Consider the following 25452-nt stretch of genomic DNA (forward strand, 5'->3'; position numbering starts at 1 on the left):
CTACAAATGGCCCAGATTCTTCAGGGGTGAAGGTTTGGGTCACTCCACCAGATAAAGAACCACAACCCACTGAGATGCTCGCTGAAGGCAAAGGGAATACAGAACGGGTAGTAGAAGGTTCACACTTTGACCATGTATGTATACATCTCTATGTATGTATACTGTACACATATTAAGCAATTATCTTTGTTTTTGTTCCTCTTGTTCTCTATCATGTACCATGAGACTTACTAACTTTATACCAGAATTTAAATGTTGTTAACCTTACTTCATAGTATTTGCAATTTTAAGTTATGGGATATTGGGAGAAGGGTAAATATCATTTAAGGACTTTACCTTTTTCTTCTTGGAAAGGGATTAATACATTTCCGGTTGTACCCAGGATAATGTATCATGTTAGGCGAAACTATTATTTTATTGTACCATTTGAAAATTAAGTGTGATTTAAGGAGATAGTTTGGACACCAAGTTGACAAGGGGTGGACTTGTGAAGGTTAATTCTAGATGTCAACTTGGTTAGATGAAGGAATGCTGAGAAACCTGGTAAAGCAATCTTTTCAGGTGTGTCAATGAAGGTGTTTCTAGCAGAGATTAGTACGAGAGTCTGGGTGGCCTGGGTGTGAAAGACCCACCCTCAGTGTGGGTGGGAACCATCCAATCCACGGGGAGTCTGGAGAGAATAAAAGACAGAGGAAAGAGGTGAAGAGCTCTCTTGATCCGCTGGAGCTGGGACACACTCTTCTCTCCTGTCCGTGGACATCAGAGCTTGAGACTCTTCAGCTTTTGGGTTCCACAACTTACACCAAGGACACCATCAGCTTCCCTGGTTCTGAGCCCTTTGGACTTGGACTGAGCCACGCTACCAGCAGCCAGTTTATAGATGGCCTATCATGGGAATTTTCTTCATAGCCACGTGAGCTAATTCCCCTAATAAATCTCTCGCATATAATTATAACATACCCTATTGATTCTGTCTCTGTGGAGAACCCTGACTAATACAGTATCCTAACTACTGAGAGAGAGCCCAGTACTGAATATACGTCATGATTTGCCCTTGCTATGACTAAGGAGAATCAACTTATTGTCTTTGCAAAGCCCTGCAGTTTAATAGTCTTACAATAATGACCTTTTCTAGTCTTCTAAAATTTAAAAGATCAGTTAAAACAAATTCTTATTCCCTGATATTAAAGCCTCAATTGATTAGACTTCAAATCAACCTTAAAAAAGACTTGAAAGTGTCCATGCACAATTTTTTTAATGGGCATATATGTGTCTGCAAAAGACCTTAAATATGTGCCAATGCTGGGATGTGGGGGACAGGGCAGGAGGGGACAGATAATGTATATATCAGATATTTCAATAAAAATGCAAGAAAACTGAAAAATGTTAACCAAAAAAAGCCTAACCATTCACCAGTTTAAAACACTCTTGAATTGTGAGAGAATATTAAAAGAAAAATATCTAAAGAGAACATTTATATAATATCTAAAATATCTAATTTTTAAAATCATATCCTATAAGTCATAAACTTAAAATTATATTTGGTATACATTTATATGTTTAAATATTTTAAATATTAAAAATAATAAAAATAAAATAACTAAGTGACTCACAAAAATATTAAATGAGCAAAAAAAAGCTTGATGAATTGTACTTCTAACATTTCTTCAGCTTTTATTCATTATCTTTATTGTGAAATAAACAATTAATTGTGGATTTTGGAACTTACGACTGTTGAGAAGGTTCCTCATCCTTTTGCTGTCAATAGCTGAAATAAACAAATCATGAATTAGTTGGGAGAAGAATATATTCCAATTTTTATGTTATTTTTTAAATGTTCATTCATAGAAATGCTAATTATCCAAAACATCCATATTTCATGAGGGCATGAGATTTTTCATTACTAAGTAATATATAAATAACCTTCTACTCCGATTTGATTTTTGGTTCAAACTTTAAAATAAAATCAGAGAGCATTTTATTTCTGATTTTGCTTAGGAAACTGAAAAAAGAAATTGGGAAATTTAGGAAAGAATAAACAAGGATGAATGTCTCTGGCCGCTTTCTTTGGGGGCTCCAGTATAATTTGAGGAGGTGACCTCCAATTTCCACCACAATTGGTGTTTACCAGCCTAGGTGGTTTAGACATATTTCCAATGGCCAGTGTTGAAAGGGCAGCTCCACCAAGCTAAAGGCATCACAGATTCCTTAGGGTCAAACTTCAAGGGTTTGGTCTGAGCAAGAGTAGGAATTCAGTCAATGCAAGTTGATGACCTGCTCTCACTGAGGATTCTCCCTCATGGTGAATACTCTGGAAGGCTGTGGCTCAGGCAGCAGGCACTAGGGTCATGATGCTCGTTCACATATGCTGGGGCTTAGAAAACTATTCCCCAAAATACGGCACTTTGACTGCTGACCTTTTCTTCACTCTCTCCTGTCTTTCAACTCCTTGTTTCTCACAAAGCCCAAGATGAAGTTTTCCTCGCATACTCCCTCATCTGCATAAGGACTTGACCCACCAACGAGAACACAACTGCCCTCCACCTGCTCCCTGAAATCTCATTATCAATTGCAGAAAAGAAGACAGGAATGTAATTATACCTGAATGGACATTTTCTACAGATAATGTCTGCCTCCTGGTTCCATTTATTCCCCCTAAAAATAATTTCCTTTATACCCTGCATCTGCCTTCTCCTATGAAGAAAGGTATATATATCTGCACCTCACTGGGTTATTGGGTAATCACTCTGCCATTTCCCCATGCTATGCAGGTTAAAGTAAATTTGTATGTCTTTTTTCTCTCATTGATCTGCTTTTTGTCAGTTCATTTTCAGTGAACCTTCAGAGGGTGAAGAATAGGTTTTCCCTGTAGGCCCTAAACACACACCTGTCCAGAGACCCCCCCCCCACACACACAATCTCACTCCACATTGTGCTTCTTTTCTGTAACATCTTTTTCCTTTCAATTTATTCATTTGTGTTCATTTTAACTCAGCTACATTGGATTTTTGTTGGTTTGATGATCATTTGTCTTGTTTATTTGTCAGAGAGAAATGGAGAATTATACAGTGATATAATCAGGATCATTGACTTCCCCCAAAGAGGGATGTGAGCCCAGATCCCTACTAGAGGTTTCCTGGATATTACCCTTTATTTAATAAAAGACAGAATATGGCAGAAGAAAATATATGCAGTCAAATTTTCGTTATCAAACATGGTTCTAGAATATAGTCGTTACGGTATTAAAACACTCTGTACAATAAAAAGTCATTGTACATGACCAACAAGGCCAAAAAATTATTTTTAAAACTTGTAAAATAAGAAATGCTACAACTTTAACAACTCAGTTAACATAATGTAATGCTACTTTTATGATGTATATTTTACTTTAGGGTCTATGGTCATGGCTTAGGGATAGTTATATTATCAGGAACCCAGATTTAATTTGAGATTCCCATTTACAGAATGCTAAAAAATCATGTTTTACTTTAGAATATAACTGATTAACAATCAAGGGGAATGCCACACTCTTCATTATTTCTAATTACTTCATGAAAAAGTTATCACTCGTATTTGTGGAGATTCTATCTCCAAAAGTATTTAAAGGATTTTCTTGATTTCTAACAACAGAGAAATTAAATTTAGACAATCTATTTCTTAAATTCATGGCTGTTGGGGGGGGATAAGACTTTGGGGTCTAAGGGAAAGGCAACTCCTCCTTCCCCCCAGCCTTTTTTTGTATTAAATCAGAGCTAACTAAACTTGGAAATACATAACGAGAAGTAATGTTCAGAGCTAGAATATCTATTGCATGTGAGATGTACCCTAGAGTTTGAGGGAGGGATAAGAAAACAAAAAGACAGTTCCTGTCCTTGACACTTAAGGATAGGAGCTGTATCTTTCTTATTTTTATGGTTTCTTATTTTACAAGTTTTAAAAATAATTTTTTGGCTTTGTTGGTCATGTACAATGACTTTTTACTACGCAGTGTTTTAATACCAAAACAACTATATTCTATGCCCATGTTTGATAACGAAAATTCAAAATCATATTTGAAACACATTCTTTTACTTTCTCTAATTATGTATTGACATAGAAAAGTAGAAATGCCTCTCAGCCTGTATCCCATGAGCTATAAGCTAGTTTTAATTTCAGTTTCATAAACTTTTTGAAATTAATTTTCTTCCATTTAGGAGGAAAAATGAAACAAGAACTTTCCCGATTTTGTTTTGTGAGGAATAAATAAGAAGATGAATGAAAAATAGTTTTAGGTTGGAAATAAGCTAGAGAACCTTTTTACAGTTCATGTCCTTGGTTCTTCCTACAGGGATAAACTTTCATAAAGACATCTGTTTCTTTGATACTATGAAAACTAACTCCCAGAATTGACCTTAGGGACCTCTGTGAGTCACCATATCTGTGTCTAATTCTAGCACCAAGATTTGCTAATCCCATGTCTCAAATCTTCCTTCACGTTCCTGTAAAATGGTGAAAATAACAACTTCTCTTTGGTGCTTTTGAAAGGATCCAACATTGTACTACAAGGCAAAAAATCTAGAAACCTTATCAAAAGCCCTAGTAAAATGTTAAAAAAAAAAATTGTAGCACTAAATTTTGTCTCATAGTGAGTTTTATTTTAGTTTTATTCCACACTGATATATGTCTATCAGTGGTGAATTCTTAAAATGGGAGAATACATTGATCAAATTTTTATGAAAAATAAAAGGTATTTTTAAAGGAAAAATAAAAGGAGGAAATAAATCACAAAAATGGTTAAAAAAAAAAACTTACGTGTGAGTCTAAATGATGGTTTGCTTATGGTCAAAGGTAACTGTCTGGTCTTCAGACTTTGATATAAAATCTTTCCAACTTTTTCCTTGATTCGTTCAGCACTATCAGTAGACGGGTATCGAAACATGAGCACCATAAGAATATTCACACCTTGTTCATCTGGACTGAAGAGCAAAAGAACAGATAAATAGTGCCATTTCTCTACCCATTAACTCTATTTATCTAAGACTCACAATAAATTGTGAAAAACACAATGGATGATATATGTGCATACAAGATAATTATCTCTAGATACAGGAAATAGAAATGGATATATAGTGATCAAGAAGGGTTGGAAGCATGGTAGAATAAATAAAGGCAAAATGCTAGAAATACTGGATAAGATACACACCTGAAAAAAAAAATCATTCTTTCCCCTTACTGAGCTTATAGTTTAGAAGGGTATGTGGGAGGAGATGTTCAGGAAATCATGCTTTATATGTATTTAAAAGATTTGCTTTTTAAGGCATTTTGAGCAAAATTTGTAATCAACATCATTATTCTTTTGTAGTATTGTGTCAGAGGCAATGCTTTTGTTTACCAAACCCAGTTTCCTTTGCCTCCTGAATGCAGAGCTAGATTTCATTTTCAAGCTTCTCTTGAAGTTTATTGAAACTCTTTAATGAATTCTGGACAATAGGATGTGGGCAGAAATGATGTCGCCCACTTCCAGGCCTGGCTCTTAAAATAAGCTTACACACTATTTTCCATGCTCTCGCTTGGCCCTTGTTTGCCAACCGGATGCAGGAAATCCAGTGGGCAATTCCATTCCAGAATCTCCACCAGCACCCAAACCCCTTGCTCCCACTTCTGACTCTTTGGACTGTACTGTGGAGATGAAATAAACCTTTATGGCATTAAAACACTTTGGGGTTTGGTGGTCAGTTAACAAATAAATGATTAGAGAAAGCAGATATAAAGGAAAATAATTTGATGAACAGTTAAAATATCTAAATTTATGTTGTGATGAGTAGGGCTAGAGAGCCTCTAGTAGCCTTTTGAGAATAAATATAATTTGAAAGACAGAAGAAAAGAAGAAGGAAAGGAAGGTAAAAAAGGAAAGAGGGAGAGAAGGAGAGAAAAAAAGAGAGGAGAAAGGAAAAGAAAGAAAAGTAAAGTAGTGAAAGAAGAAAAGGCAAGACAGAAAGAAAAGGCACAGGCTCCTTTATCATTCAACCATATGTATATTTACCACCAAGAAGCAAAACAAACAAATATTACAAATGTATCCTTATATACATATCCATATATATGGATATGTATATGCATCATTGTGGAATCTAGGCCTTTTAGACATTACATAAAACACATATTCAGGATGGATTCTAGTAATTAAGTTTGATCTCCAGTAATAACTCCATGTTTATGCATATTACCTTTCACCAAAACATCAAAATGAAAAAGCCAGTTTAAAATAAAAATAAAAATGCACTGGCATTAAAGAAAAATCTTGTTGCAAAGAAAGTCATAGTCTGATGTTTGGGTAGGCTTAAAATGAGGAAAATAAAAAGACATTTTGTTTAGTGCCAAGTTTAAGAGGTGGGGGGTCAGGGAGCTGTAGCAGCACCATCCCTTTCCTTTTTGTATTTTTTAAATCTTTTTTTTTAATCTAATAACTGAGACTCTCTTATTATAGAGCACTTTACATCTTCCTATTATGACTAGGAAATGCTAGGTAGTATAATCTGGGCTGCTCAAGATTTATGAAATCTTGTGTTGCTGCAAAGATTTATTCAGGGCAGCTGAGCAATCACGTTGATCAAATATTTCACCATAACAGTATTGGTTTGAAGGTACAAACCAAGTTTACATACCTTAATTTGATAACATGAGATTTGATAAATCGACCCCCTCCAGAACGTCGAAATATCCTAGACATCTGATTAAAAAAAAAAAAAAAAGTGTTAGTCTTAAGAAAAAAGTTACTCCTGGTCTTATCTAGAGACTTAGAGCAAAGACAAAGTTTTCAGTTTATTTCCAGCCATGTAAACTGGTTTATTCACAGTGGTAAGACTAAATCTGGGTTCTAATTCTTAAACCTCTGTAAAATAGAATAACAACAATATCTGACTCAAGAGTTGATACAAGAGTTAAATGAAATCATACCACACATTTCACACCTTGTCTGGTATCTAGCAGATTATTGATAATAGTTTTTATTATTGTCAAATGAATTAAAGTATGTGCTATTTTTAAAGGTAGCATCCCCATTTCTAAGAAAACCCATCTTTTTCGCTGCCCTTATTCCTGATTCTGGCCTCTAGTCCACTATTGATACCAGTTTGTTGATTTCTTAAATGATCATGCCATTACTAGACCATGTGACACAACCATAACTTGTAACATCATCTGTAGTGTGACTCCAACACCCTCACTTGTTGGTCATCCCTCCATGACATGCAGGATTTCACAGCTGGTACTAGGGTTGGGAATAAGTTTCACCACATTCTGTAACATCAGCATTTCATCATTCAGCTTTTTCAGTCTGAGCCACTGAAGGATTTTGGTTATTCCTAAAGGGTCCTGATTCCCCAAAAGGGAGCCCAGCTGACTGTGAGGCACTACCTTAGAGTCAAAAGAGCACTGAACTGGAGTCAGAAGACAGAAATTACAGGCCCATGTAAGTTTACATAAGGTACACTTCCATGGTAAATCCTGCCCTTCAATTACTGCATCTCTGGGAAGAGAGAATATTATCTCCTTCTCCACAAGACCTCTTTCTCTCCCTGACTCTTCTAAACTAGTAACAATGGCCAGTAGATTTTACCTCCTAAATATTAAATCCATTTCCCTTGCTTCAATCCATGGCTATGGTCTAAAATCAGCTTCTTAAAACTTGTGCCTGGACCTTTGCAGCATCCCCTCTCATTCCCTCACAATGCTTGCAAACCTGAGTATAGTCTACTCCTACTTCAAGGCCAGTGTCTCCATCAGTGTGAGCACCACAACCTTATTCCTTTATTGGCCTCTGCCTTGTCCCACCCCTACCTTCAAAGCTTCTTCTCTCTCTCTCTCTTGTTAATTTTAAGGTTTTTATTTTATAAAAGCTTATATGGCAGTACCCGAGATAGAATTTGAACAGGCTTAATATACACTCTCTGACAAGATTAAGTACATTAATAGAGAAATATATATAAGACTGGATCAGTAATAATGTTTTACAGGACAATGAAATGCTTCCCTGGAAGAAAAAAGATATTCCATTTAAGAAAGAGTAAGAACATTCACAGCAGGAAAATCAAATTTACATATTTAGAAACCATGAAAGAGTTACCAGGGAAAAATTTACTTAAAATTATATTTCCTTTCTTGATCTGCATTAGGATAGTGCAATTTCTTGGAATAACCAAGGAAAAACATCACTGAAACCTTTCTACCCACAGTTGAAAGTGAGACCACTGTCCAAATAACAAAGTAAAGTTCCATGCTTAATACATGGTATATAATTATAATGTCTAGTCTGTAGGCTGGTGATAATTCTCTTATTTTAGTCATGATCATTGAAAGCTCTTATTAAAATTCCTGCTAAGAGGACAGCAACAGCAACAGTTAAAGCCATTGCACGATAAAAAATCAACTGTCTCACTGTCAAAATCTCCTCAATGTTGGGCACGCATTCTCGGTATTTTCTTCCATCAGTTGGATGGTCTGGCTCTCGAGTCTGATAATGTCAAGCAAAATTTCTCCATTGGTTACTCCTCTGTCCGGGATAAGTAGTTCTCTTGGGGTGGGTGTGGTCTCTTTACCCTTTTTATACCAGCTCGAACTTGTGCCCACTCCGCAACTCTATTCCGGTTTGTTCTGAAGATGTACATCAAATAGAAAAGGGCTTGAAAGAAGACACAATCAATCCGGGCCAGATACCTACTATCTCAAGTTTAGGAGCAAACATCAGAGATGCTCCATTGAGAAAAACCAATGGCATTCAAAATAGCACCAATCTTCTGTTTTCCTTGCCACTAGTGAATATATACACGACCACATCCCTCAAAGCTGTAAGTAAATGCCCACTGCAAGTACACACATACCGGCACACAGGAGAACAGCGATGCAGGAGAACCAAGCCTGCCGCCAGAACATAGTCCACTGGGACACTGGCTGCCACACCAAAACCAAGGGGCACCATGTAGACCTCAGAGGTCAGTTCATAAATGATAGTCTGGGCTCTGAGCACTGTCACATTAATCAATCCTGCAAGGAAGGTTCCAATCTCAAAGGTCCCCACTTAATACACACAATGAATGCAATGAGAATAGCCAGCATGATGCAGGAGCCCCACTCCTGGAAAGATTCCCTAGTCCAATCTCCCAGGTGGCGATGTGGATTTTTTTCCATCACCCATAGCGGAAAAGAAGAGTGGAGACGAAGAACTGGTAAGTGGTGTTGGCACTCTACTGCTCCGAGGTCCAGGGCATAGAACAAGAGCTCATTCACGCCCACTTTGATGACATTTGCAGCAGTAATAATTTGAGGCATGATGATGCCTTGACTTGGTAAATATCTTGTCTGCAGCTGGCTGGACAAGAACAGGAATGCTGCCGTAAGAACAGGAATACAAATCATCACATAAATTAAGGCTATGCTGGAGACTTCAGGGTCTTGTTTTAAGAGCAGGAGGATGCACTTGATATTGACAAGATGATCCAGCAAGAAAAGCAACACAGCATCAAGATGAGGATTCCTCGTTAAAGTGTGGTCCCCACACGTTTCAGGCGCTTGCCTCCAAATGACTGAAACATGAGCATGTCACAAACAGACGCTAATTCAGTTCCAACTAAAATCCCAGTAACATTCACAACTGAGACAGCAAATCTAACAGCATCCAGCTCGACTTTGCCCAGATACCCACAGAATATGGAACTGACGATGCTAATACATTAGATCAACTGTGCAGGTGAATACCGGGGGGCGGGGAGCCTCGAGCGCCGCAGGCTCGGCCTCCTCCGACCGCACCTGTGCACCTGTGCGGATGGCGCTCCCGGCAGGTCCCGCAAGCAGCAGCGCCAGCTGGGGGTGCCCAGCCGCTGGGGGGATGGCGGGAGGGACCGTCCGTGGAGGCGCCTGATGCTGCCCCGGGCGGTCACTGGGGGCCCGACGGGGGAGGGGTTTCAGTCGCGGGGTGCCAACTCGGCCAGTGTGCAGGAGGTGGAGGCGGGAAGCTGCACCCCCGCAGGACCGGCGGGGAGGCGAGCGGACTGAGCAGGCTGCCCTCGCCCCGCACCCCACCCCCACGCCCCCCTCACCCCCTTGCCCCCCTCGCCCCCCTCACCCTCTCGCCTCCCCTCGCCTCTCCCCCATCCCCGCCCCGCCCTCCTCACAGATGCGCCCCCCCCCGCCCCCCCCCCCCCCCCCCGCCGCAAAGCCCCGAGGGGGAAGGGTCTAAGCCTCTCCTCTTATCTACTGAATTACTGCTTTTTCCTCATCGCACTAGGCAGGCTCACACTCCCATGACGTTGCACATTCATTTCCCTCTTTCTGAGATACACTTTTTCCCCGAGGCAACTTTCCTCAATTACAACTCTGCTTTCCTTGAGGAACTCTAATGACGACTGGTAGCTTTAACTTGTCTGCCTCAAACAAATGTCTTTCATTTGGGACATCCCAGCAACTTGCACACGATTCCACTGCAGCAGTTGGTCACCCCGGTTCACCACAGTGTCTTTCCCAGTCTAGACCGTGAGCTGTGTGAGAGCAGGGAGCGTGTCTGATTCACCTTCCTCTCTCCAGCGCTCCGCACGTTGGCCCACAGTAAACACTCAGTGCACGTCTGATGAATAAATGCGTGACTGAATAAATGAGTAAATGATTTAAGAATCAACAATATGGTAAAGGGAAGGAGATGGTAACACGTTGTTTTATCCGCAAATCATGTTGCCAAGTGTAAGTAGAAATTCCTGTTTATCTGAAGTAAGGTGGGAGCCAGGAGACCCCAGTGGTGACCTCACACGGATGGTCATTCTACAGGTTTGGGTCAGTTCTGAGTTATGCCACTTATGATTTCACCAGGCTTCTCTGAGCTTATTTTATTTCCCTCTCTCGAGGAATAGGGAGAAAAGCTGATTTGAATGTCTCCAGCACTTTACATAAATGTCTGACCTCCGATATTCTGAACTGTGTACATATAACACTTTGGGGACGTAACAGGTGCCTGTCATATCAGAGTATAAGAAAATACCAAGAATCTGTTCAAACTGAAATGTGATATTAACAAATCATGGTCCCTCTGAAGTGTCGAGCTCTATTTAAAAATTGGTGGATTCTTGTACAGTACAATATTAGTGTGACCATTAATAATAGCTTACATGTATTAAGTCCATACTACATGGCAGACATTGGATTGATTCCTTTGTTTAAACCTAATGTCACCTTAGGAGGAAAGTACTATTCTCATTATCCCCATTCCTCATTTTATAGATGAAGAAACTGAGGCTCAGGACACTTAAACCTGTCTAAGATGACACAAGAAGTGGTGGTTCTGGGATACAAACTCAGGGAATTTGGATTTAGGTCCTGTGTTAAGTACATTAAGTGACATTAACAACCCTGAGTTACTTGAAAAGAGATGTTAAATACTTGAAGAGAGATGTTCAGGTTGGCAGCAGTGGTGGGGGGAAGGTCTCAGGGAAAGAAACACTTAAAGGAGGACTCAAATACATCTTTTATTCCTTGAATCTAAAACTCATAAAAGAGAACCTCCAGGGAGGGTTGCTTTTTTCCTGCTTTTAAGTTTAACAGGGTTAAGAGAATTGGTCCCCGTCAGACACCTGATCATTGTTGTAACCATTTTCTGGAAAAGTTTAACTCCTATTTATATTTTTCTACTGGGGACTCAGTAATATGATATTTAGCTCAAACTAAAAAATTAATTATATCCTTCTCTTTTAATGGTCCAAACCTAAGAATAGATCATTTTACTAGAGATTATTCCATTTAAAAGAAGACGGTGTCTAAGCTCATGGTAAAATGGGAAAAAAAAGTTTACTTTTAAAATCAGATACCAATTGTAGTCCTTGGTTTGAACACCAGCATTAGAAAACAAAATAACATATTTGAAACAGTATGTGTAGCTCTGATTAAACAGCCTAGTAACCACCCAGTTATTGTTCTTGGCGAGTTTGAACTTGCACCTTTCCTCTGGCTGGGAACTGCATGCAAATTAAGTCCTCAAGGAAGATCAGTAGTTACTGGATGCCAGCTAGGGAATTCCTTTTAAGGTCTACCCATGAAAATAAGTTGGGCAAGTTCTGCAGATTTCCTGCTACTTTCAGGGAAATGTATATCAATAGAGAGCAAATATACCAACAAAACTGATTATTTTTCCCTTTCCTCTCCAGGAAATCTTTCTGCTAACTCAAAGGGATTTTCCTTCCTCTGAACTACTAAAATAGTAATCATTTGAGTCATATATTTTTAACAATTGTATGTTGCACTGTAGCATCTCTCATATTGTCATATAATTTTGTCATCTGAATTTTCATTTTGTATTCTTTTCCATACATAGACTTCCATACATAAACCATACTATGAACTACTTGAAGGAAGGAAGGGACTGTACTTTACTCACCTCTTGGCTTTCTTTACAGCCTTGCACAAAGTAGGCCTACAGTAACATTTGCATTAACGATTGATTCTCCAGCTATTGTTAATCTCAACCAACAGTTTGAAGGAAAAAAATGCTGGCTTTTGCACCCCTTCATGACTCTTTCAGTACACCCTGTCTCCTTCGAGATATACAGTAATAAACAAAAAGAAGTGAATTATAGAACAGTTAGTATAGTAGAGTAATATAGGATAATGGCTGGGGAAAGGGTTCTCCAAGTAGGTGATGTTTAAGTGATATGTGAATGATAAAGAGTCAGCAACTGAAAGAGCAAGGTCATGGGGCAGTATTCCAGGTGGAAGGAACAGAATGTGCAAAGAATCCAAAAGAAGGCCAATATGGGTAGCACACAGTGAGCAGGGAGGAAAATGTAAAAGTTGGAGGAGCAGTCAGAGCCAAAGCATGCAGGTCCTTGGAGGCCTTGGCAAAGAGCTTAGATTTTATTTTAAGTATATTTAGAAGTCATTTATAAAATTTTAAGCAAAAGAATAACATAATATATTTCAAAAGATCATTCTGTTTGTTATGTAGATAACTTATTAGAGGAAGCCTGAAGTGGAAACAGTGAACTGTGAGATGCCTATATGGGGGATGACATTAGCTAGGTTTAGGATGGAGATAGTGAATTGGAGGTAGAAACAAGGTTTGTGAATAGAATAGACATGAAGATAAGTGAAATGTAGGTATTCTAGCAACCAGGTGGCTAGTGATGTGATTTGTTGAATAGAAAAGAAAAAGGGATGAGAGAATGGGAGAGCGAGCAACTTTCAAAACTGAGATTCAGATGTGACAGCTTTGAGATGCCTGTGAGAGACCCAAGTGGGAATGTCAAGTAGACCATGGAAGGTACAAGGGTGGCAATGTTTCATCCATATTGTTCAAATGGAGCTAACATGCCCCTTGTCCCATCTCCTACAAGGATGGCACAGTTTCATCCTCTTGGTCACAGTGTAGGGATTGGGAGGTATTTCAAATTTGGCCAACTAGATAACCAAATTGCTTCTTAGAACTTCCCTCCAAGGGCAATTATGAAAAATTGTCTTTTCTTGCCTTAGTTGTTAACCTGAGAAAATGTAAATATAGAGTAGCTATTAGCTCTCTTATCTGCCATGGAGAGAATAAATAGAATAAAGTCTGAGGGCATTTTTTGAGCAACCAAATCCAGCCTTACTGGAAGCCAGATTAATCTCTATGTTTTCACAATAGTCTTCTGTCTATCTATCTATCTACCTATCTTTCTATCTACCTACATATCTTTACTTTGACTCATTAACTGGGTTCCTGTTACGTGCTATCAAAAGAGTCCTACCTATTATGAGAATGAATGAGATCATTTACAGAGCAACAGAAGAAAGAGAAGCAAAGCCAAGATCATGCCTTGGATGATCTAGAGGCCTAGGTAATGAGGATATATTGTTTGTAGTCACTTACCAAGCAAATAAATCTTTCCTTTTTTCTTAAGAAATCTTTTAAGAAGCTGAATTCACTTAAATGATGATGAGTGTGATAAAAGAAGAATTGTAGCAGATATTTGTTCTAAACTCGAAGTGCATTTAGTGGGTGGGTGTACCCATCCCCCAGCTTTTGTAAGTATTGACTGGTAACAGCTGCACTTCTCCAGAGGCTTGACCTTGTTTGACCTGAGCACCTTGCTCAGTGATGTCTGCGAGGTTATGCTTCACCTTCCCTGAGCAGCCCTTGTTGGTATAAGCTAAACAGCTCAGCCCTCTTTTTGGCAGAACCACCTTTGTGATGTAATCTAGGCTCCAGATGTCCCAGAGATATCAGGCTGAGGCTGCACTTTTGAAACCACATCATTGTCTAGTATCTTCTTTTGTTCTTTTCTGCTGTCCTCACTTTCTTACAAATTTTTTCTGAAAGCTCTTGGTTAATAAATCATTTGACCAAGAACCCCCATTCTCAGATTCTGCTTCTTGGGATCCAACTATACAAGGATAAATTAGTTGGAGCTAGAGAATGGTCTGCTATGCATCTATTTCAATGTTTCTATTCTTTGCAAGATCTCTCATCACGCATCTCCTATTTACAGATGATGTTTTTAGCATGTAATAACTAGAAAAAGATTCAATAAAATAATTGAAAAAGAGTTTTTAAAGGTAATGTTTTGTGTCTCTGAAGAAGTTTCCGTATTGCAAATCTTACTTCCTTGAAATAGGGGGAAAAAAAGAAAAATAATGAAAACTTAAAGATAGTTCCTCAAATTTTGTTTTGTTTTAGAACATAAAAGCCCAACAAAAGGGGGTTTCCATCAGAAGCTATTATTGAGACCTGAGGTTAGAGCCAACATCTATAGCCTTTTAATACTGAAAATACTGCATAGTGGATGTGCATCATGGGAATTTGCCAGTCTTCATTTTAGAAATCATCTACTCATCAAACTAAAATAATTGTCATGACATTTATGCTATTGTTGTGAAAACAGAATAGTTTAATCAGGCCCCCGCACCTCAGGTCCAGTTGGGTGTGGTGCAGCATATTCTTAGTAAAAAATTGGGGGGATGGAGTTAGTGCTCATGCATGTCAATGTATATTTTTACTTTTGTCACTATTGTGCCTTCGGAGAGCAGCGGCCCTGAACTGCTGGCCAGCAGAGAGCTCACATCTAAAAATAGAGCATGTTTACTTTGCTGGCAGCTGCTCAGTTTTTCTTTGGACTTTGCAGGTAGCAGTTGAGTTTCTGAGTTTCTCTTTGGACTGCCTAACTCTCAGACGTGTGTTTGCAGAAATAAAAACTATTCTTTCTTCAACCAAGGCTCCAAGGACCTTTCTTCTGGTTACCTAGTTCATAGACCTGCGTGTGAAGGGTTTGTGACCCAGTCTGGACAATGGGCTTGAGGGGTCTGTGAGCTCCAGACTCAGCCCTAGCTCTACAAGTATTAACTTTTGAATTGTTCTGAGCAGTCATTTCCACAGTGAAGCTAGTGTATCATAGAGGGTGTGAATAAATATCAGAATTTCTATTTCTATTTATTTTTATCTAAACAAACAAGCTTTTACAACACCAGCTTTAAAGTGTGAAATCCTAGCAGGAGTGCACTAAATTACTTGATGTTCCCAATGGGAAAGTAGAGACTAGTCTGTGTTAGAATGATGTCTAGCACAATGCTAGTCCTAGGATACATGCTCAATAAATCCTTTCGGCATTTTGCATTGATTAGTCATATTGTACTTCTTAATTTTAACACAGTCAAACAAGCAATTGTCAGTATCAAAACAATTATTATCTTCTTTTGATTACTATACCAGTCATTTTTTAACTCTGTCCAAAACAATGGAGTACTGTCAAAATATAAATTCAGTTTTTAAACAAAATATTTCCATGGCAAACTCTACACACATCTGACTCTGGGATTTAAGATGGGCTTTGAGGCAGAGAAAAATGCTAGAGACAATGACTGTCTTTGAAAAATTTTGCTGAAGAACCATGACTTAAAGCTTTTAATAATTTAAAATATTAATAAATTATTAAAAGTGGATACAATGCTTTATTTATGACTTCTCTTGGCCATTGATAAAAAATAACCCACTTTTACAATGTCCAGCATTGGACAAAATTCTGAAATATAGAAGGCACTAAATATTCATTAAACAAATACTTGAGCAAATTAATTGATGGGTTGATATCTTAATGGGTAAATGGATAAATGAATGAATGAATCATAGGCTATGCTTTTTCATCATCATCTTCAATAATCATAACATCTAATCCCTATTTGTTTGGAGAGGCATCATCTCAATAATCATGAAAATCAAATCTGTTTGTTTGAAGTGGACAGAATTTCTTAAAAAGTAAGGAAACTGGCAAATAAAAGAAAAGAGAAAGAGAAAATAGTTAAAACTGAAATGATATTAGAGAACTTTTTACATTTCTGCGAAGATATTAGCTCAATAGTTTCTGGTGATAAAAGATAAAAGGCCAATAAATTGTTGTCACCATAAAAGATATTTGAATCGACCAGGAAATTCTTGCTTACTTACAATGGATGGATCCTTATTGCATAAACACCTTAATTCTGTTCATTTGAGAAAGTTGAAGTCGAATGAGAAATGGTAAAGAGAGGGGAAAATAAAATATTAAAGGGTATGTAGGTATTATTATGAAAGGATTAATTCTAAAAACTAGGAAATATTGAAATGGTAAGTTTTAATTATATGTAAATGAGGGGATTTGGGTTCAAAATGACAGACTGACCACACATTCTCTCCCTTTTAAAGACCCCATTAAAATTATGAACAAGCTCATAACACTAACAAAAATAAGAATGATTTCTTTAGTAGATGAGAGATTCAACCCATTTTTTAAACACAACCAATGAAAGAAATATAACTGACAAAATCAGGTGGGGGAAGACATAGACTAGACAATTGTGTATTTCTTACCCTCATACTATTGACATTTTAGGCCAGATAATTCTTTGTTGTGGGGGTCTGGCCTGTTGAACTGTAGGGTGTGTAGCAGCATCCCAGGCCTCTACATACTAGATGCCACTAACACCCCTCCTCCCAGTGTGACAACCAAAACATGCCTCCAGATATTTCCAGATGTCCTTCAGGGAGCAAAATTGCCCCTGATTGAGAACCACTGAACAACACTATGGGTCAAGGAAACTCAGCCAAAGAGGGAGTCTACCTGCTCTAAAAAAATCCAGGAGAGCTCAGCAGTTGGAATATCAAGTATGAAAAAGAAGTGGGTCTGAAATGAGAGAGATTACAAATGCCAGACACTTTTATATATACCAGTAAAAAGCAGTAAGAAAATGTTGTTTTAAAAGACAGCAATTAACAATGACAAAAAACAAGTACCTAGGATTAAATATCACTAAAGACGAATAAAACCCTTAAGGAAAACAATTTAAAGCTTTATTGAAATATATCAATAAGTTCTAAATAAATGAAAATGTCAATTATTTCTACAAAGATCTCTAGATTTAAAGCCAGTTAAGTCAGAATCCCAATATGAAGGTGTGTGTGTGTGTGTGTGTGTGTGTGTGTGTGTGTGTGTGTGTGTGTGTGTGTGTGTTACTTGATATAGAAAAGCAAAGGACCAAGAATAGCTAAGATATACCTAAATAAGACAATGATAATTTCAGGTGTTCTGGATTGAATGGTGGCTCTCCAAAAGATATACCTAAATCCAGGAATTTGTGAGTGTGACCTTATCTGAAAAAGGTCTTTGCAGATGTAATTAAGTTAAACATCTTCAGATGAGACCATCGTGGATTATCAGGAAGGCTCTGAATCCAATGATAAGGACCCTTTATCTAAGTGGGAAAACACAGAGACATGAAGAAGAGGGCCATGTGAAGATGGACATAGAGATTGGAATTATGCAGCCACAAGTAAAGGAATGCCTGGAGCCAACAGAAGATGGAATAGGTGACAAAGGATCCTGTCCTTGAGTGTTCCAAGAAAGCTAGCCCTCCTGACACTTTGATTTTATATTTATGGACTCCAGAACCATGAGAGAATAAATTGCTGTTGTTTTAGCCACTTAGTTTTGTGGTAATTTGCTACAGCAGCCCTAGGAAACTAATGCAGCAGTATCAACACTTACTGTCAAGCTATGGAGGTTAAAGGATTGTGGTACTGACACAATGAAAAAGAGCTGACCAATGGAACAGATTAGAGACCAGCAACATCTCAATTCACAGATGGAAACTTGATTTGTGGCAGAGATAGCATGGCAGATCAGCCAGGAAAGGATTACTATTCCATCAGTGTTACTAAGGCAACTGCTTATTCATATACGGAAAAAAGAAATTAAATCCCTAGATCAGATGCACACACAAATATCAATTCCATATAGAATAAAGTCTTAAATGCAAAAAGCAAAAACAAATTTTTCTTTAACACAATGATGTCAGGATAAGAAAAGATTTCTTATACAAACACAAAAGGCACTAATAGTTAAAAAAAAGAATGACATATTTAACTATTTTAAAATTAAAAACTTTTGTTTATCAAAATATATTATAAACAGAATGAAAAGTCAAGCCACAAGTGTAAAACGATATTTTAAATTCATATAATGGACAGAGAATTCATTTCCTGAAAAAAAATATGTTTCTAATAATAAATAAGAAAAAGACAAAAATGCAATAAGAATTGGGAAAAAATCGTGAGTAGGTGTTTATATAAGACAAAATACAAATTGTTGATAACCATTAATGAACCTCATTAATAATCAGGGAAAGGCAAGTGAAATCCATAATGAGATACTATTATATATACATATCAGCATGGTAAAACCAAAAAAGTCAAATTGACAAATTTTGAAGAGAATGTAGTTCAACATGAACTCTCATTCCTTACCAGTAGTAGTGCAAATGTTCATAAACACTGGAAAACTGTTTGACAAAAGATTTAAACACACTGAATCTATACATCACTTTGGGTAGAATGGACATTTTCATGATGTTAATTCCTCCCATCCAAGAATATGGTATGTCTTTCCACCATTTTGTGTCCTCTTTAATTTCTATTAGTAGTGTTTTGTAGCTTTCATTGTGGAGAGCCTTCACCTTCTTGGTTAAATTGATCCCTAGGTTTTTTTCTTTTTTTTTTTTTTTGGCATCTATTGTAAATGGAATTGCTTTCTGGATTTCATTTTCTGCTAGTTTGTTACTGGAGTATAAAAACACTACTGATTTTGGGGTGTTGATTTTATATCCTGAAACATCGCTAAAATTGTAAATCTGCTGTAAGAGTTTTTTGGTAGAATCTATCGGTTTTTCTGTATATAAGATCCTGTCATCTGCAAACAAGGCCAGTTTGACTTCAAGAAAAAGCAATCTTAACATTCATATGGAACAACAAAAGACCCCCAATAGCCAAAGCAATCCCAAGCAAAAAAATAAATAAATAAAGCTGGAGGCATAACACTACACAACTTCAAATGATATTACAAAGCTATTGTAACCAAAACAGGGTGGTACTGGCATAAAAACAGACATTTGGATCAATGGAACAGAATAGAAAACCCAGGAATCAACCCACATACTTACAGCCAACTGATCTTTGACAAGGCAGTAAAAACATACATTAGGTAAAAGACTGCCTCTTCAATAAATGGTGCTGGGAAAATTGGACATCCATATGCAGAAAAATGAAACTGGACCTTCACCTCTCAACATATACCAAAATCAACTCAAAATGGATTAAAGACTTAAATATAAGACCTGAAACCATAAAATAACTAAAGGAAAACATAAGAGAGATGCTCCAGGAAGTAGGACTAGGAATAAGATCCCCAAAGCACAAGCAACAAAAGAAAAAATAAATAAATGGATCGTATCAAACTAAAAAGCTTCTGCACAGCAAAAGAAACAATCAACAGAGTAGAAAGAAAACCTACAGAAAGGGAGAGAATATTTGCAAACTATACGTCTGACAAGGGATCAACATTCAGAACATACAAAGAACTCAAACAACTATACAATAAAAAAACAAATAATCCAATAAAAAATGGACAAAGGAGATGAATAGACATTTTCAACATACAAAAGGCCAACAGGTACACGAAAAAATGTTCAACATCACTAGTCATCAGAGAAATGAAAATCAAAACCACATTGAGATATCACCTCACCCCAGTTAGACTGGCCACTATGAAAAAGACCAAGAATAACAAATGCTGGCAAGGATGTGGGGAAAGTGAAACTCTTCTATGCTGTTGATGGGACTGTAAATTAGCACAACCATTATGGAAAACAGTATCGAGGTTCCTCAAACAACTACAGATAAAACTACCATATGATCCAGCAATTGCACTACTAGGTATATATCCAAAGGAATGGAAATTATCATGTCGAAGGGATACCTGCACTCCTATGTTCATTGCAGCTCTATTTACAATAGCCAAAATATGGAACCAACCTAAGTGCCCATCGATGGATGACTGGATAAGGAAAATGTGGTATATATACATAATAGAACACACAGCTATAAGAAGCAATGAAATTGTGTCATTTTCAGCAATATGGATTAGTCTGGAGAAAATTATAAGTGAAATAAGCCAAAGAAATAGAAATACCACATGTTCTCACTCATAACTAGCTGCTAGGAAGGAAGGAAGGAAGGGAAGGAGGGAGGGAGGGAAGGTGGGAAGAATGAAGGAAAGAAAGAAGAGACCACAACAGTACCCTGAACTTTCAGAAGGAGAGAACAAACCTAAGGATGCTAGAGATGGGGAGGAGGGAGAGAGGGGATTTGGGAAGTGATAGGTTGGGCAACAGGCATAAAGAAATATCACAATTTATAAGAATGAATGTGCTAATAATAAATAATAAGAATTAAAAATAAAATTTAAAAAGACCTAAACACAGCCTCCAAGGAACTGGGCAAGACGGCTGTTGGCGTGGCACAGCTCTCAACCTCGGTTACCCTCACAGAAGACTTCATGCTCACTGGCTCTCAATCAGCTTATGCTGGGAACCCTGCTCTCTCAGGCTGACATTCACAGGGTTTTATGATTTCGCCTCTGCCACTACATGTAGCTATCAATACACTTGTGAAAGGAATGTGACCCTAAGCATTCCAAAAGTCCTCCTCATCAGTCTTCCCCGAGGAGTTTTGGATGTACACAGGTGATAAATAGTACCGAATGAAGCCTCCTGACTATCTAGAATTCCTAAAGTGGGTCTTATATTATATCCTGCTTGGTTTAATAGTGAGCTGCATACATTTTGGGCAAGGATCCCAGAGCAAATTGATTATGATGATCGTCTTTCTCACAGGGGCATAGCTGTGAGTCAAGTCTGACCTACTTAAGAGTTTGGCGAGAAAAGTGGAAACAGCTGAAGCAGAATTTAGGCAAAAAGAAAAGGGAATGGCAGGAGGAATAAGATGGGAGGTCATCCTGTTTCTTTTCATTAGAATCTGAAACCATTATATTTCATTTTGGTGAAATGTGCCTGTTTCTAAGTAATTCTGTTTTCTTTGTTCTCTGGAAAAAGCCAAACACAAATTGCACCCTTTTTTCTTTCACTTCAAATACTGTCCAAAAAAGAGATTCTCAAAACTATACCAACAGGAAAACATCTTGCTCTAAGACCTGAATTAGTTAATATTCAAGCTGAGCCTGGAAGAAATAGTACAGATACAGAGCAAAGCATGGATGATCATAGGTTTCAAGGAAGCCCTAAATAATTCTAAAGTTCCCCAGAGCACATTTTCAAAATAGAGTAGAACAGAACACTGAGATTGGTGTTTGGATAAATGAGGATATTATTTGCATCCTTCCACTGATTCACATTGCCTCAAGCTTATCCTGACATCTGTAGCTTAGTTTGACCATTAAATAGGAGGGGAGAAAAAAAAAAATGCCTGCTCTTTCCCAGAACACTAGAGAGGATGATTAAAAGCACTATATACCCAAAAGCTCTTGGTTCAGAATTAATGCCTACATTAATCCCCACCCTTCCCAGCCTCATCCACCACAGAATGTCCCTTAATAGAAACATGAGACTTCCCAAAAGAGAAAACCTGTGGCAAAGTGCCCTCTCACCAACTTTTCTGTAAGAGCATCATTTGGGTAACATTCATACTGAGTTTATTTATAGAAATTCACCGATGATATCAAAATTGTTTAATTTGCTTTGGGGACAACTTGCTTCCCCTGACAAAGCAAGACCCTTCTGAGGATTTTCTGATTCCCTAATCAGTTAATGACTTTGAATCCGCTATTCCCTTACCAGTGGAGATTACTGATAACTAAGAGATGGGAGATATGGCAGAGGAGAAGGTAGAATGCCCATGTGGACTATGGGATGTTTATACTTCAATCTGTAGATCACTTCGGAGCCAAAACAATTCCTGGTGTCACCATTGCAGAACAAGATGTAGACACGACTTGATAAAACACTGTTTCTGTGGAACTGCTAATTATTCCTCTGCAAAGTACAAGGTTTCTATTGAAAGTTCTTTCTCATTGAGCTACCACACTTTGTTTTTGTGATTATTAAAGTATGTTCTCATTAAAACAACTTCTAGAAAATACTGAAAAGTATAAGGAATAGAGGAATAAAATAATAAAAGTTGTACCTAATCACTCTTCCTGGAGATGACCATTGTTAACACTGGTGAATATATAACCAGTGGTTAATATAGCTCTTTCCAGACATTATAAATACATATACATATAATAAAAGACACATACATAACATCATACCCTTCATACCACTTTTAACCTGTCCCCCTTTTTTGGTTAATATATTACTACCATATTTCTAGTTGGCAAAATTATTAAGTCATGTTTATTTTCAAGTCTTAGAGTAGAAGAGAGTGAAAGTCATTTCACCTATTCGAAGGGTCTATTTCACCCCAATACTTTTGGATAGGCCCAAAGATTAAGACAAGTAGTTGCTTAGGGCAAAGAAGGCACATTCACAAAAACCTCCAATTTAAACTTTTTAAATTATTGGTAAATGACATTGCATAATAGCTGTATTCGTGTGTGTTGACAACATACTGCGTTAAATACAAGCACTTAAAATATAGATGATATTACTTAATAAACCCTAAATCTGCTTAAGCTGAATCTGAGCATAACCCTTGCTTGATTTATGACCTGAAGAGGGTCTCGCACATGCGCTAGGAGACCTGTAAGGGTGTTCACTAACTGCATTGTTCATAACAGTGAACACATGCAGCTAATAAAAAGTGGAAACATTCCAAATGTTCATTAACCATAAAATGAACGGGTATTCATACTAAGATATTCAATACAGTACAGAAGTGAAAATAATGAACTATAGTGATATGCATCAAAATGGAAAAATACCAAAAAAACATTAGGTTGGGTGAAAGAATGAAGTCACAGAAGGATATAATAAGATTCTGTTTACATTAAGTTCACAAGAGGCAAAATTAAACAAACACTATTTAAGGAAACATGCGAAGGTGATAAAACTGCAAAGAATTATTAAATACAATTTAAAGTAATTGTTTTTTCCACTGAAGAAGAGAGAGGGAAGAACATACAGAGGTGTCTGAAGTACAGGGAAAGTTTTCTTTCTTAAATTGGGTGGTAGGTTCTTGGATATTCATCTCATAATTATTCTGTAAAGCGTTTTGCATAGCTTTTAAAGTATGATAAAACCCCCAAAAAATAAATGAAAGAAAAAAATGCCAAATAACAAGACATATTATCATGAAATTTCAGAAAACTGAAAAAAAAGTACCCCCCAAAAACAAATACAGAAGCTTCTAGAGAAAAAAACAGGTCATCTAAAAAGAAACACAATTTCTCATCGTCAACCACTTTTAATAAAGTAATAAAAAATAAACAAGGCTGTAAATGGTCTGAGGAAAAAATTTTCAATTTAAAGATTTATATAAGCTATCAATTGAGCAGAATACAGAATATAGAATTTTTTCAGCATGAAATAATTCAGAAATTTTACATCCCATGAGCTTTTTCTTAGGGAAAGTACTTGAGGACATAACCCACCATATCAAAGAAAACCTGGGATTCAAGAAGCAATGGATCCAATAGGAGTAATCCTTTCCTAGCCCAGGTTTACGTCTGTGAAACGGACCTAGAGAGCAACCAGTTGAAATTGAGCAGAAACCATAGGGTTTTGGGAAAGAAGGTATATAAAAAAAAGAAAATCAAGATCTTGGAAACATCTGAAGATAAAGTACAATGGTAGAGGGCTTACAAAAAAATAGATAAGAGAGAAAGAGAGAATATATTAAAACAATTCGGGGAACATTCTTTGAATAGGCTAAGAATTGTAGCAACATAATTGTAAAAACAAAAACACTGTTCTGTTAAATGTCAAATACTATTTAAATAGCTATGGAGGTGAAAATGCTGTTTATTGGTTTTCAACATTTAGAATCAATTTATATAAAGATAAGTAACAGAATAAAATGCAAATATTTTCCATTATTGGTGATATTACGGAGAAAGAAGAGTACAGTGAGGGATGGGTGGGAGTGCTGACACAGTGACTTTTCTATTCAGCTGTTACATTTTTGTTCCAGAATAACTCTCATAAGCTTAAAGGACTATATTCTAAGCTAATATACTGGGTTTTGCTAAACAAATCCATGGTTTCCATAACCATGCTTTTCATGGGACAAAAAATGGAGGACTATCTTATTTGACTTTCTGCTAAAATAGTTAAGGATTTAGTTCACTAAATATACCCCCAAAATTAGAAATGTCTTGATAAATACATAAGCTATCAAGGCCAACCCAAATATTTGAGAGCATAACTAAATTTGAGCTTGATATCAAGAATAGTAGACACACCACATTCTTTTATGTAATCCTTTAAGTACTTTCAAAAAGAAAATAAACAAAATGATAGTGTGGCAATTCTATACTCTTATGTAAAAGAAGGTTAAAGAAGGTAAGCCAAGAAAGGTAACATCAAAAGTTAAAAATAGGAAAAGCATTTGTTTCAACCAACAATTTCCCCAGGAGCTAGTTACCTACCACATACATTTAATGGTGCACACACTATTCTAAATTGTTTATATATATTAAATCATTTAATCCTCACAGCTATATGACCTAGATACTATTTTATCTCCATTTTACAGAAGAAAAAATTGAGGCACAGAGAAACTAAGTTTTTATAATGCCCACATTCAAAGTGAGGTAGAAAGACACATTCATAAATATTTAAAATTTGTATTGAGCTTACCATTCTCTCAATCTGATGACTCCTTTCTATAAACTCTCTTGAGGATTTTACACCATAATTTTCTCTGTATTTGATGTTTGTGACTTTAAAAGAAGCAAGGTAATAGAATGACTTATCATCTGAAAGGTAAAATAAACAAAAGATCCATGGTTACATGTAATCAGTTCCTTGTCCCCCCACTTATAACTCACCCTTGCTGAATAGGCTCCTATAATGCAGTTTATTTCATTTCTACTTAGAACAAAAATTTTTGCAGACACTTTTCAAATATTTTGTAATTTCATCATTGCAGCTAGCTAAAATAGAAAAATTCAGGTCCCAAATTACTCTTACAGAATACTCCAT

General features: G+C 37.0%; 1 protein-coding gene and 1 pseudogene across 1 annotated transcript in view; both read right to left on the reverse strand.

Moving 5' to 3' along the window:
• Positions 1–25452, reverse strand: part of LOC134385709 (transmembrane protease serine 11F) — a 112659-nt gene that overhangs the window by 32085 nt on the left and 55122 nt on the right. Inside the window, exons 3-6 of the mRNA XM_063107441.1 lie at positions 25108–25226; positions 6645–6709; positions 4792–4955; positions 1730–1768 (exon numbers count right to left, since the gene is read on the reverse strand). Coding sequence (XP_062963511.1) covers positions 1730–1768; positions 4792–4955; positions 6645–6709; positions 25108–25226 — 387 coding nt within the window. The remainder of the gene's footprint in view (positions 1–1729; positions 1769–4791; positions 4956–6644; positions 6710–25107; positions 25227–25452) is intronic.
• On the reverse strand, positions 7213–10985 carry LOC134386317 (multidrug and toxin extrusion protein 2-like; annotated as a pseudogene).

This window comes from Cynocephalus volans, chromosome 9 (genome assembly GCF_027409185.1).
Source record: "Cynocephalus volans isolate mCynVol1 chromosome 9, mCynVol1.pri, whole genome shotgun sequence".
Taxonomy (NCBI): domain Eukaryota; kingdom Metazoa; phylum Chordata; class Mammalia; order Dermoptera; family Cynocephalidae; genus Cynocephalus; species Cynocephalus volans.